General features: G+C 44.0%; 1 protein-coding gene across 12 annotated transcripts in view; it reads right to left on the minus strand.

Moving 5' to 3' along the window:
* The window catches only part of LOC126336925 (transmembrane protein KIAA1109 homolog), a 468,521-nt gene that overhangs the window by 382,698 nt on the left and 73,219 nt on the right, over window positions 1-12,604 (minus strand). For all 12 annotated transcript variants that reach the window (XM_050001082.1, XM_050001080.1, XM_050001090.1 and 9 more), the window contains exon 8: window positions 7,313-7,401. In XM_050001082.1, coding sequence (XP_049857039.1) covers window positions 7,313-7,401 — 89 coding nt within the window. The remainder of the gene's footprint in view (window positions 1-7,312; window positions 7,402-12,604) is intronic.

Here is a 12,604-nt window from a genome sequence, read left to right on the forward strand (position 1 = left end):
CACAAAAAGCGTAGTTGTTTGTTAACTGAAGTGTTGAAGTTACCAACTCTACTTTTGTGGAGTTATGGTTTGCATACGAAGAAAGCTTACTGATCAACAACAGCTTACATGGCAATGAAATGCAACTTAGCACCGCCTACATGTACGGCATAATCAAAAATAAGGAATTGTTCTTAAATACCAAAGATAACGTTTCCTGTGAATACAGTAGCTCACCTTATGAACTGGCATTCTCCTTCGACTCACATGTACATGCGCATGCCCCCTCCCCCTCCCCCTCCCCATACAGACACACACGTTAAAGTGGTTTCAAGGAATGGGCAGCATGCCTGTAAGTAGGAAATGCTGCAAAAGAAGGCTCGTGAAATTTCCAGAAGATCAGCGTTAAAAATTTTAGTGCATCAAAGGGACGGTTGGAACATTTTCAAAAACATCATAATCTGAAGTGTAAGTGGAGAAAGAGAGGCTGTGATCATAGAAAATGTAAAGTACTGGAAAAACATTACACTGTCACAACTGATACAGGGTTATGAGACCAGAAACATCTTCAATGCTGTCTAAACTGGTGTCTTTTATGATTTACTTCCTGCAAAAATGGAGAAAAATGCCACTGAGGTTAAAAAAGGTAAATAACAAGTGATGATGCTACAGTGTGTAAATAGTGTTGGACACAAAAAGTTGTCACCAATAATAACAGGAAATTTTAAAATTCCCAGGTGTTTGAAAACCATAAAAACAACAGTGTTGTGATAGTGCCACGACATTTAACAGTGCCGCCACGACAGTACACACAAATGGCGATAGAGGCGCTCCGCAAATCAGATGAGCGCGGGAGCGCCACCTAGCTACGAACGGCACCGGCCGCATGTCACGGCACAGCAGTCGAATACGAGAGACTGAGTTGTAATCATGTGATCAGCTATTGTTTCTAAGAGAGAGTGTGAAAATCCACGCAATTATTGTGATTAAAGGTTATAACACTTTTTGGCGACGAGGTCGGGATATTTTCACCGCGTTGTGGATTTGCGTGTTCGTGACGGGGCAGACATGGAACAGCTTATGCAAGCGCTCATTGAACAACAAACACAGCTGACGGCAGCGATTCAGGCGTTGTCGACGTCGCTTACTCATCGTCTGTCTTCCTCTTCTCCGCCTCCATTCCCTCCTTACGACGAGGCCGCTGAAGACTGGGAGAATTATGAGAAGCGTTTGCGGCAACACTTCTTGGCTTTCGGCGTTGTCGACGCTCCTATGTGTAAGTCGTTATTTCTATCTTGGATTTCCCCTCGGGTCTATCAGCTGCTATCTCAGTTAGCCCCTCTGCGGGAACCAGCCTCCCTGTCCTTCCAAGAAATGTGTGACTTATTGTCTGCCTATTATCGAACAAACACCCACGTCGTTGCCGCCCGCGTGGCGTTCTACCGGTGTCATAAACAGCCCCATCAATCTTACCGGGCTTGGGCAGCGGAACTACATGGCCTGAGTAGGAAATGTCAGTTTGTCACGGACACTCATCACGAGTCTTATGCCGATTCAATGGTTAGGGATGCTATTCTACGGCTTGCTCCTGATAAAGAAGTTCGGCAACGTGCCCTACAACTGCCAAACCCGTCGTTGTCGGAAGTTCTAAGCATCGCTCAATCCTTTGAAGTGTCTCACGCTGCTGGCGCGCAAATAGACGCGTGGTGTGATGTAGGCGCTGTACAGTCAACTCTCGACAAGGACAATTTGCCTGTTGCACAGGAGAACGAAGATGTGGCGGCGGTTCACTCGCGTAAACAACGTCGCGTTGGGCCGCAACACTCGCAGCGAACCCAGCAACCACAGAAGCCGGGTCGTTCCGCGTTTCCTTCTTGCCCCCGTTGTTTCGTACAGCACGACAGGGCAGCGTGTCCAAAACGTTGGGCCACGTGTAATTCATGTAGGAAAAAAGGCCACATTGCTTCTGTGTGTCAGTCCCATAAAGTTCCTGTCGACGAGGACGAGGCGTCGGACATGGATGTTCACTGTGTGCTTTCTCAAACAAATAAGTTGTTTGTTACTGTTCGTGTTCTGAATAAAGACATCCGCATGCAAGTGGACACTGGCTCTGCAGTAACTCTCATTAATTCTCGCACGTATTTGGCGTTGGGCTCCCCTCCTTTGTCTCCAGTTACGCGCAATCTGAGGACTTATAATCAGCAGAAAATTCCTATCATGGGCCAGTTTGATGCTTCCACTGCCTACAAGTCTGTTGTTCGGCCCCTCACGTTTTATGTGGTGGATCATGCGGGCACTGAAAACCTGTTCGGTTATGATGCTTTCCAGTTGTTTGGGTTCTCCATTGATGATGATGTGCACCTCATATCTGAGGACATTCCGTATCAACAGCTTGATGGATTGTGTTGTGAATTTTCGTCCGTGTTCTCTGCTGGTCTGGGTTGTGCCAAGGATTTTGCGGCCCACATTACTCTTAAACCTACGGCTCGCCCTAAGTTTTTCCGGGCACGCCCTATTCCAGTGGCGTTGCGTGCACCTGTCAAGGCTGAGCTAGACAGGTTAACAGCTTCAGGGATTCTCCTTCCGGTTACCTCCAGCGAATGGGCATCGCCGATCGTGGTGGTTTCTAAACCAAACGGGAGTCTGCGATTGTGTGGTGACTTTAAAGCCACTGTCAACGCTCAGAGCGTCATTGACACTTATCCTCTTCCTCGTCCTGAGGAGTTGTTTACCAAGCTCGCTGGGGGCCAGTTCTTTTCCAAACTTGACTTATCGGAGGCGTACCATCAGTTGCCGTTGGACGCTCCTTCCAAGGAATTTCTCGTTATCAACACTCCTTGTGGGTTGTATCAGTACCAGCGATTACCATTTGGCGTCGCTAGCGCACCGGCCATTTTTCAGCGGTTTTTGGAACAGCTCACGGCTTCTGTTCCCGGCTGCATAAACTATCTGGATGACATTGTTGTCACGGGAGCCTCCACTGCGGAGCACCTTCGTAATTTACGTTCACTGTTTCGAGTTTTGCATTCGGCTGGGTTGAGGTGCAATCTGGACAAGTCACAGTTCTTCCAACCCTCCATTGAGTATCTTGGTTTCCAGTTGTCCCGTGAGGGCATACGCCCTCTCCGTGAGCACGTTGCGGCCATTAACGCTCTACCCCGGCCGTCTACGGTCAAAGAACTTCAGGCGTTTCTAGGCAAGATTGCTTATTATCACAAATTCATTCCATCCGCAGCAGCAGTAGCTTATCCTCTGCATCAGCTGTTACGCCAAAACGTCCCCTTCTGTTGGTCCGACGGGTGTGAGCAGGCTTTTGTCCGCCTGAAGGCTCATTTGCAGTCGGCGCCTTGTCTTGCCACATTCCGTCCGGGTCAGCACTTGGTTCTGGCGACTGACGCGTCACAGTATGGCCTAGGGGCTGTTCTCGCCCATCGGTATGAGGATGGGTCGGAACGACCCATTGCCTATGCTTCCAAGACCCTCAACGAGGCGCAACGGCGTTACTCTCAAATCGAAAAGGAGGCGCTCGCTATCATTTATGCTCTAAAAAAGTTCAGCGTTTTTTTGTATGGTTCTAAGTTTCACCTCATCACCGACCACAAACCGCTGGTCTCTCTGTTCAGCCCCTCGGCGTCACTTCCGGATAAGGCAGCTCACCGCCTGCAACGTTGGGCCTTATACTTGTCTCGTTTTCATTATGAGATTCACTATCGCCCCACGGCCCAGCACGCAAACGCGGATGCATTGTCGCGATTGCCGATGGGCCCCGACCCTGTTTTCGATCGCGATGAACTCCTCTGTTTCCACATTGATGAGGAAGAACGTCGTGCAGTCGAGGGCTTTCCACTTACAGGTTCGCAGGTCGCGTCAGCTACTGCGCGGGACCCGGTCCTGCGTCGGGTGATCGGTTTTGTTCAACGAGGTTGGCCAGACAGGACCGGGGGCCGGGCATCGGATCCCCTTCGCAACTACCATGCCTTGCGCCTTCGTCTGTCTGTTCGTGATGGTGTTGTTCTTCTGGCCACGGATGGCGCATCTCCACGGGTCGTGGTGCCAGCCTCTCTTCGCAAAGATGTTCTCAAACTGTTGCACGGAGGCCATTGGGGTATTTCTCGGACTAAGTCCCTGGCCCGCAGGCACGTTTATTGGCCCGGCATTGATTCGGACATCGCCCATATGGTTGCTGCATGTGGCCAGTGTGCTCAACAACTGGCGGCACCTCGTACAATGCCCTCTCCGTGGCCTGATCCAGCTCAGCCATGGGAACGGGTGCACGCCGACTTTGCTGGCCCCTTCCTCGGTACTTATTGGCTACTGTTGATTGACGCCTTCTTGAAGTTTCCATTTGTTGTTAGATGTCCGTCGCCCACCACTGCGGCGACGACGCTGGCTTTGTCCAAAATCTTTGCGCTAGAAGGTCTTCCATCCACGATCGTCACGGACAATGGCCCTCAGTTCTCTTCGCAGGCCTTCCGTGATTTTTGTACTGGACAAGGGATTCATCATGTTACCGCACCTCCCTTCCATCCGCAATCGAATGGGGAGGTCGAGCGCCTTGTCCGCACTTTCAAATGCCAGATGAAAAAATTCCTTAGTGATTTTTCCACAGATGACGCCCTGCTGCAATTTCTGAGTTCTTATCGCTTCACGCCTCTGGGTGATCGCAGCCCTGCTGAACTCTTGCATGGCCGCCAACCGCGCACTCTACTGCACCTGCTTCACCCTCTCAGGCCTTGTACTGTGTCCCCTAGTGCGGGAAAATACTCGGTGGGCGCCGACGTGTGGGCACGAGGGTATGGATCTCGCCCTAAATGGATTCCAGGGGTGGTCAAGGCTCTTCGTGGCCGCCGGCTTTGTGAAATCCGTACGGGCGACGGCACGGTTGTTCGCCATTACGACCAGATGCGCCCACGAGTGGTGGCCATGCCTGTGCCACCGCCCCATCCTTCGCCTCCACCAGCTCGAGACGCCAGTCCTGTCGCTGCTGCCGATCTACCGTCCGTGTTGATGCAGCCGCCGTCGCTGCCGCTGCCGCTTCCAAGTACTCCGGAACCGGCCCCAGTCGCGACGCCGCCTTCTCCGGGACCCATCTCGCTGGAGCACACTCCCAGGTCAATGACACCTATGGATGCTGCTCCGGAGTTTTCACCCATCATCTCATCCAGGAGGCACGTTCCTCGCACGAGCTTCCGTCCTGGACATTTTCGATCATACTCCCGTGTCTCTGCGCGGGATCTCCTCGGGGCCTCACAAGAGGCCATGGATGTCTCTGCGCTGTCCATGTCTCCAAGGAAGTGAGTGTTTATTTTTTTCAAGGGGGGAAAAGTGTTGTGATAGTGCCACGACATTTAACAGTGCCGCCACGACAGTACGCACAAACGGCGATAGAGGCGCTCCGCAAATCAGATGAGCGCGGGAGCGCCACCTAGCTACGAACGGCACCGGCCGCATGTCACGGCACAGCAGTCGAATACGAGAGACTGAGTTGTAATCATGTGATCAGCTATTGTTTCTAAGAGAGAGTGTGAAAATCCACGCAATTATTGTGATTAAAGGTTATAACAAACAGTGTTGCCTTTGACGTCAGAAATATTTACAAGGTTTTTCAGATGTTTAGATGTCAAAATGGATGCATAAAATTGTAATTATTATTGGCCTATGTCCAGTAAATCCAGAGGAAACATAATTTGTGAGAAATGTACACGTTGTGTTCCTTCCACCGAACAGCACAAGCCATCTGCAGCCTATGGACCCTGTCATGGTAACTGTCAAAGCCAAATATGGAATAGCAACTGCACAATCAACTTCAGTTTTTGAGGAAGGAAGTAGTGGGACTAGGCTTCTACAGGCTACACATATATTTGTTGCTGCCTGGAATTCTGTAACACAACAGACTATGTTAAACTGTTTTCTAAGTGGTAATGAATGTTTATACTTTGACATGTCCTATATTACACGTACATTTACTGTACACAATGTAATCTTACAGGATCAAATAAAATTAAATTCAATTCAATTCAATCCACAAAGGCGGGCTGAAGTACATCATTTGCTGTTGAAGACAACACTATTCTAGATGAAGAATGGGGTAGGATCATTGATATATCTGAAGATGTAACATTCTGGGACTTTGTTGTGAGGGCAGTGTCCTGACTTCCACCCAAGACTGGTGCAAGTGAAATGTGCGAAAAGAACTGTGAGATAAGATCTGGTGATGAAAATGAAGAAGAAGAAGAAGAAGAAGAAGAAGAAGAAGAAGAAAAGGAGGCTACTGCACCAAGTTTCACTTCTGCTATCTTAGCCATTTCTTTTCTTCTTTTAATCAGTTCTTACATCAACCAGCTGGCACGACTTCTTTCACAATACACTGAAAGGGGAAAACAAACAAGTCTTCTTTATTGTTTTTTTTTTTGTAATAAAATAAGTATTCTGTGAAATGTGTAATAACCAAATATTTAATTCATTTAAATTTGTAGAACAGGAGATTGGTAATTTTGTAGTTTAACAGTACTTATACCACCTAAACGTTGGTCACTCCTTCCATGTACTCTTGGGGTTTTACTGTATGTTCTGAAGAAGATCTGAGTTACAAGATGTACTTCTCACTGATATCCCCATTCAATACCTCTGTTCTTCCACACTTTCCTCATCACATTGTTTGTCCAGAAATGTCCAGCATTGTTCATATGATAATATTTACAAGACAAACAGAAATGCTACAAAAATAATTGTCTTTTCAGATATGTGCATTAAGTCCAGGCATTAATGAAAGTGATCTGGAATCTCTCTGATGTCATAACAGTATAGTTGCTTGCCAACAGTATGACTCATATTAAGAATTTTCCCCTTAACAGGATTCAACCGATAAGCATAATTGAGACATTTTTTTTAGTATTCATGATCACATTATAGCAATATCGAATGGCAGTTAACACACAAAGGTCACCCATGCCTGTGGCATAGATCAGACACACAGATTGAGAAAATAATCAAAGACACGTTCAATAGGGTAATTTCTGACTGTTGGCATTTATTCAAAAATAAAGAAAAATTGCAGTGGACTAACATCAAAATTTAAATATAATATGAATCTAGTACAAACAATAATCTGTGGTATGTAAATGAGCCATAGTCCTTCTGGGACAATATTAATTACCCTTCTTGTTATCCAATTTACTTTCTCAACCTTTACTACTATAATTGTTACACACATCAAATATAAAACTGTTAATATTCCTAGTTAGTAAAAAGTTATAATTCCTATGAGAAAATGAAGTGAACATATAATATTACTCTTTTTTTCTGAGTGGCTGTTACCAAATTAAATGCCAACCTTTATGTCCATCCCCCAAATTGGTGGTGCTGATTCAACAATATCCCCATTGGCCAATTGAAGCATTTCTGGTTCTTCAGGAACTAAACCTGCAGGATGGTAGAGAATGCTCTTATAGTGTTATGTATGCACATCATAAGCATTTCAAATGGCTGTGAAGCGAGAGAAGCTAACTAAAATACAATTACTTCTGATCATTTCGCACCCTGGAAAGAAGAGTGACAACTCAAAAATGCAATACTTACCAAAACTCGACTTAAAGAATTAATTCTATAAAACTTCTACTGATATAGTATAAGTTTCTTTAAATTTTAAGTAAGAATTTTTGGTAGTACATTCAATTACATTTTCTGTGCAAGTTGGGGCACTTCACATGTATTTTTCAGTGATGAACTTAAGATGCCATTTTTCGACTTGTGTCACTTTTCTTGATAGGGTGCAATTTGTGTATGCCTCTTACCTCTTTTTGTATAATATGTGTTATGCAAAGTCAATTGCTTAAGGACATAAAAATCCATAAAACAAAGTACTTTAGCCCTGAGATGATGAAAACAGAACAAGTAACAACATTGTGGATAGCTACATAATATTTAATGTAATTACACTACTGGCCATTAAAATTGCTACACCAAGAAGAAATGCAGATGATAAACGGGTATTCATCGAACAAATATATTATACTAGAACTGATACGTGATTACATTTTCATGCAATTTGCGTGCATAGATCTGAGAAATCAGTACCCAGAACAACCACCTCTAGCCGTAATAGCAGCCTTGATACGCCTGGGCATTGAGTCAGAACTTGGATGGAGTGTACAGGTACAGCTGCCCATGCAGCTTCAACACAATACCACAGTCATCAAGAGTAGTGACTGGCGTATTGTGATGAGCCAGTTGCTCGGCCACCATTGACCAGACGTTTTCAATTGGTGAGAGATCTGGAGAATGTGCTGGCCAGGGCAGCAGTAAAACATTTTCTGTATGCAGAAAGACCTAGACAGGACCTGCAACATGCAGCCGTGCATTATCCTGCTGAAATGTAGGGTTTCGCAGGGATCGAATGAAGGGTAGAGCCACGGGTCGTAACACATCTGAAATGTAATGTCCATTGTTCAAAGAGCCGTCAATGAGAACAAGAGGTGATCGAGACATGTAACCATTGGCACCCCATACCATCACGCCGGGTGAAAAGCCAGTACGGCGATGCCGAATATGCGCTTCCAATGTGCGTTCACCGCGATGTTGCCAAACAGGGATGCGACCATCATGATGCTGTAAACAGAAACTGGATTCATGCAAAAAAATGACGTTTTGCCATTTGTGCACTCAGGTTAGTCATTGAGCACACCATCACAGGCACTCCTGTCTGTGATGCAGCTTCAAGGGTAACTGCAGCCATGGTCAATGAGCTGATACTCCATGCTGCTGCAAACCTCACCGAACTGTTCGTGCAGATGGTTGTTGTCTTGCTAACGTACCCATCTGTTGACTCAGGGATCGAGACGTGGCTGCACGATCCGTTACAGCCATGCGGATAATATGCCTGTCATCACAACTGCTAGTGATACGAGGCCGTTGGGATCCAGCATGGCGTTCCGTATTACCCTCCTGAACCCACCGATTCCATAATCTGCTAACAGTCACTGGATCTCGACCAACGCGAGCAGCAATGTCACAATACAATAAACCGCAATCGTGATAGGCTACAATCCGACCTTTATCGAAGTCGGAAACGTGATAGTACGCATTTCTCCTCCTCACACGAGGCATCATAACAACATTTCACCAGGCAACGCCGGTCAACTGCTGTTTGTGTATGAGAAATCAGTTTGAAACTTTCCTCATGTCAGCATGTTGTATGTGTCTCCACCAGCGCCAACCTTGTGTGAATGCTTAGAAAAGCTAATCATTTGCATATCACAGCATTTTCTTCCTGTTGGTTAAATTTCGCGTCTGTAGCATGTCACCTTCGTGTTGCAGCAATTTTAATGGCCACTAGTGTATTATAAGGACCATATAATGGATACAACAAAAGATTCACAATTAATTACTAAAGATAGTAAATTGAAATGAGGTTGGTAAATGCTATCACAGTAATTATGTTATTTTTAAGGCCTGGAAGATAAAATTCAAAATGCTCTCAGAATTTTACGTTAGCTCATCGTCATTAATTTCAACATGCAGGCTACACAGAAAATATTTGCACTTCCAGTTGTTCACTCCTAATATCTAGAACATACCATGGAAATAAAATAAATAAACTACTAACCTCACCTTGTGATCTCAATATCCAGTCAAAAACCATTATCTGAGACTTAGTACTTGTGATCTTAGCTCTTGTTTTGCCACTCAAAGGAGGAAAATAAAACCAGTGCAAATACAATATAGCGCAAGACAAATTTTCCATGAAAAGAGCCAGCTTTAATTGTGTCATCATTTTTATACATTTTAAATGAAGATAGAAGTTTTAGTATCTCAATGTTGTTTACATAAAATGAAAGTCATTCTGATCTTTTGGACTGCCGACTGTTACATTTCTCAAACATTGCTGTGATGTCATAGGTCATCTCGGAATGATTGATTAATGGCATGCTTCTAGGTATTCAGTCGAGTTTTCATTTCCATTTTACGCACTACATTTCATTGACTAGCTTCAGGTTATGTATATTCATTGCCTAGACTCCATCCAAACATTGACCTACTGCTGGTCCCACACTGCTATTTATGAATGATTGTGAGCTTGTCTCATAAGGTGTACTATGCATTTTGATGGTCTTTTGCTTTTCAGAATCTGTAGTACTATTGCAGCTGCTCCAAAACCCGGGCCATCTAGATCCTTCCCTCCGCCACCAGCTTTTCTGCACTGTGCATATGGAAATTATCCTTACAACACATTCTCCACTCCCAAAACTATCCCAGACTCAACCTACAGTGACCTACTGTCCCCATACCCTTCGTCCAACACTTCCCGCCTACTTTGTCCTATCACCTCCTCCCTATTCATGTCCCATCACCCTCACTGTGTGCTGCCCTCTGCCAATGCATCTTGCAATCCTTCCCCTTTCCTGCTCTACTCCTATTCCGTCCTTCCCCCCCCCCCCCCCCTCCCCCCTCCCCACAACTCTCTCTGCCCTACATTGTGCGTGGCAGTCTTGCCATGTCTTCATCTAGTCCCTGCACAGTTCACCTACAGTGCTCCTCTCTCCCCCCACCCATTCTCCGCTACTCTGCTCTCCCTCTCCAAGCCCTGTTTAATTTGAAATGTCTGGCGCCACTTAGCAAATTTTCCAACATCTTTATTTCAATACACTCCTTACTTATGCTTCCCTGAAATGTGCTATGTGCACCATGATACAAACCTCCTCTATTTTGTTTCACGACTATACTTGAGACAGTGCTTGGTGGCAGGTTACTTGCTCAGTTGTTTTAGTCAGATGTGTCACTGTTATGACATGTGCATCTCCTCAATTATTCTAATAGTCTGTCCCGTGTATGACATGCTATATTTTCATGGAATGCTATATTTTCAAACATCTAAATTGTCTTTAACATTACAAAGATGAATTTTTATTATTGTTGATAAGATGTCAAGTTTTGGTGGAGTCAGCTGATCTCTCTCTTGACACATGGCCAGCATAAGGTGGACACACAATTCTTGGCTTTTTTTTCTCTGACCCAGTTTCAGTCCCTTTCTCAGGTGTTCTTGACTGAGACTGCAACGGCCACTGAGTTTGATGGTCTGTACTCATTCCTACTGAACACTACTCGTAGAAGTTCTTCAGCAAGGTTCTCTCTGTCTAATAGTGTTTGAGTTCTATGGAGCCTTTAGAACTGCCTTTCTTTGTGATAGATGGTGACAGTTCGAGGTGACGTGTTTCCATCAACACGTACATGACAAAAGTTGTGGTATGACCACAGGGAACAAAAAATCCTGAAGAACATTTAAACTTTATCCACCCTAATGTAAAATTCACAATAGAACTTTGAAAATAGTGTGACATGCCTTGCCTCAATATGTTAATTAAGAGAAAGCAGACAGATCTTTGGGCCACAATGAACACGAAAAACCCACACACACTAATCTCTATTTTCATGCCTTGAGACATTACCATCCATCAAAAGAAATTCAGTGCTAAATACTCTGGTCAACAAATTTCAAACACTATCAAACAAGAAGAGCCTCACCAAAGAATTACACCTACAAGTAGTGTTCCAAAGGAATAAATAATCATCATCATTTGGTTAACTGACTCGTGGCAGGTTTAGACTTCATAGCCCTCCACGCTTCTCTTTCCTCTTATAACATTTCAGCTCCTCAACACCAAATTAAAACGTTCCACTTCAATTTGTTTGCACTTATAGCGATCCCAGCTTCCTCAACCAAATTAAAACGTTGCATTAGGAGGTGTCTGCTTCGTGCAAAAGGTCTTGAGTTCATATTGACGACAACAAGTAATTCTTCATTACAGACGTTTATTTACAAACAGAACTGACAGACTTCACAGACTCAACAACTGACTCTCAGAGCTAACCGCACTGCATATCCGAACTGGCAACTGACAACTCCTAGGTGTATTAATATCTTTCCAAACAATGAGAGTCTTTGACAATGTTTTGTTTACAATACGATAGCAATTCACAACTTAAAACTAAATTAGACAATACAGAATTTTAGTACAGATTAAAGTAAGTAAAAGGATCAGTACATATAAATTCTTACAAGCATAATTTCCAAATAGATTTTATAACATTTTTCTACCAGCTTCTGGATAACCTTCACCAGATTTGTACCGATGCTTCCAGAAACATCTTGACATTTGATTCTGGATATTTCTTGAGTGATTTAGAACAACTATTCATATGTAAAATGATTTAAATCGTGTTTCAAAACGTAAATAAATCTTTTTAGCAATATTTCTTGATACAAATCGTCTTTCGAAATTAGGTTATGAAACAGTTTTCACAAGTTTTCGTATTTTTGCGATCATAATATAGAATTTCTTCATAGAAAGTTCCAGAAGTGTGCATTAAACGTTCATTTACAGACTTTCTCTTTAGCTGCTGAGTTTTTAAAAGTATCTTGTCCATATTATACGAAATAATTTAGCTCAAAACTGATAATTTATACAATTAATCAGAGCTACAGCAAACAGTGAGTCTTTCTTTTACAAAATGAAATATAATTACAAAATTGAATGAAAATAGGTTGCTAACACTAATATATATTTACATTAATTCTATTTTTGTTCTTTCTGTGCAAAATGTCCTAATATTGACACAGTACAATATT

This window comes from Schistocerca gregaria, chromosome 2, assembly GCF_023897955.1.
Source record: "Schistocerca gregaria isolate iqSchGreg1 chromosome 2, iqSchGreg1.2, whole genome shotgun sequence".
Classification (NCBI taxonomy): domain Eukaryota; kingdom Metazoa; phylum Arthropoda; class Insecta; order Orthoptera; family Acrididae; genus Schistocerca; species Schistocerca gregaria.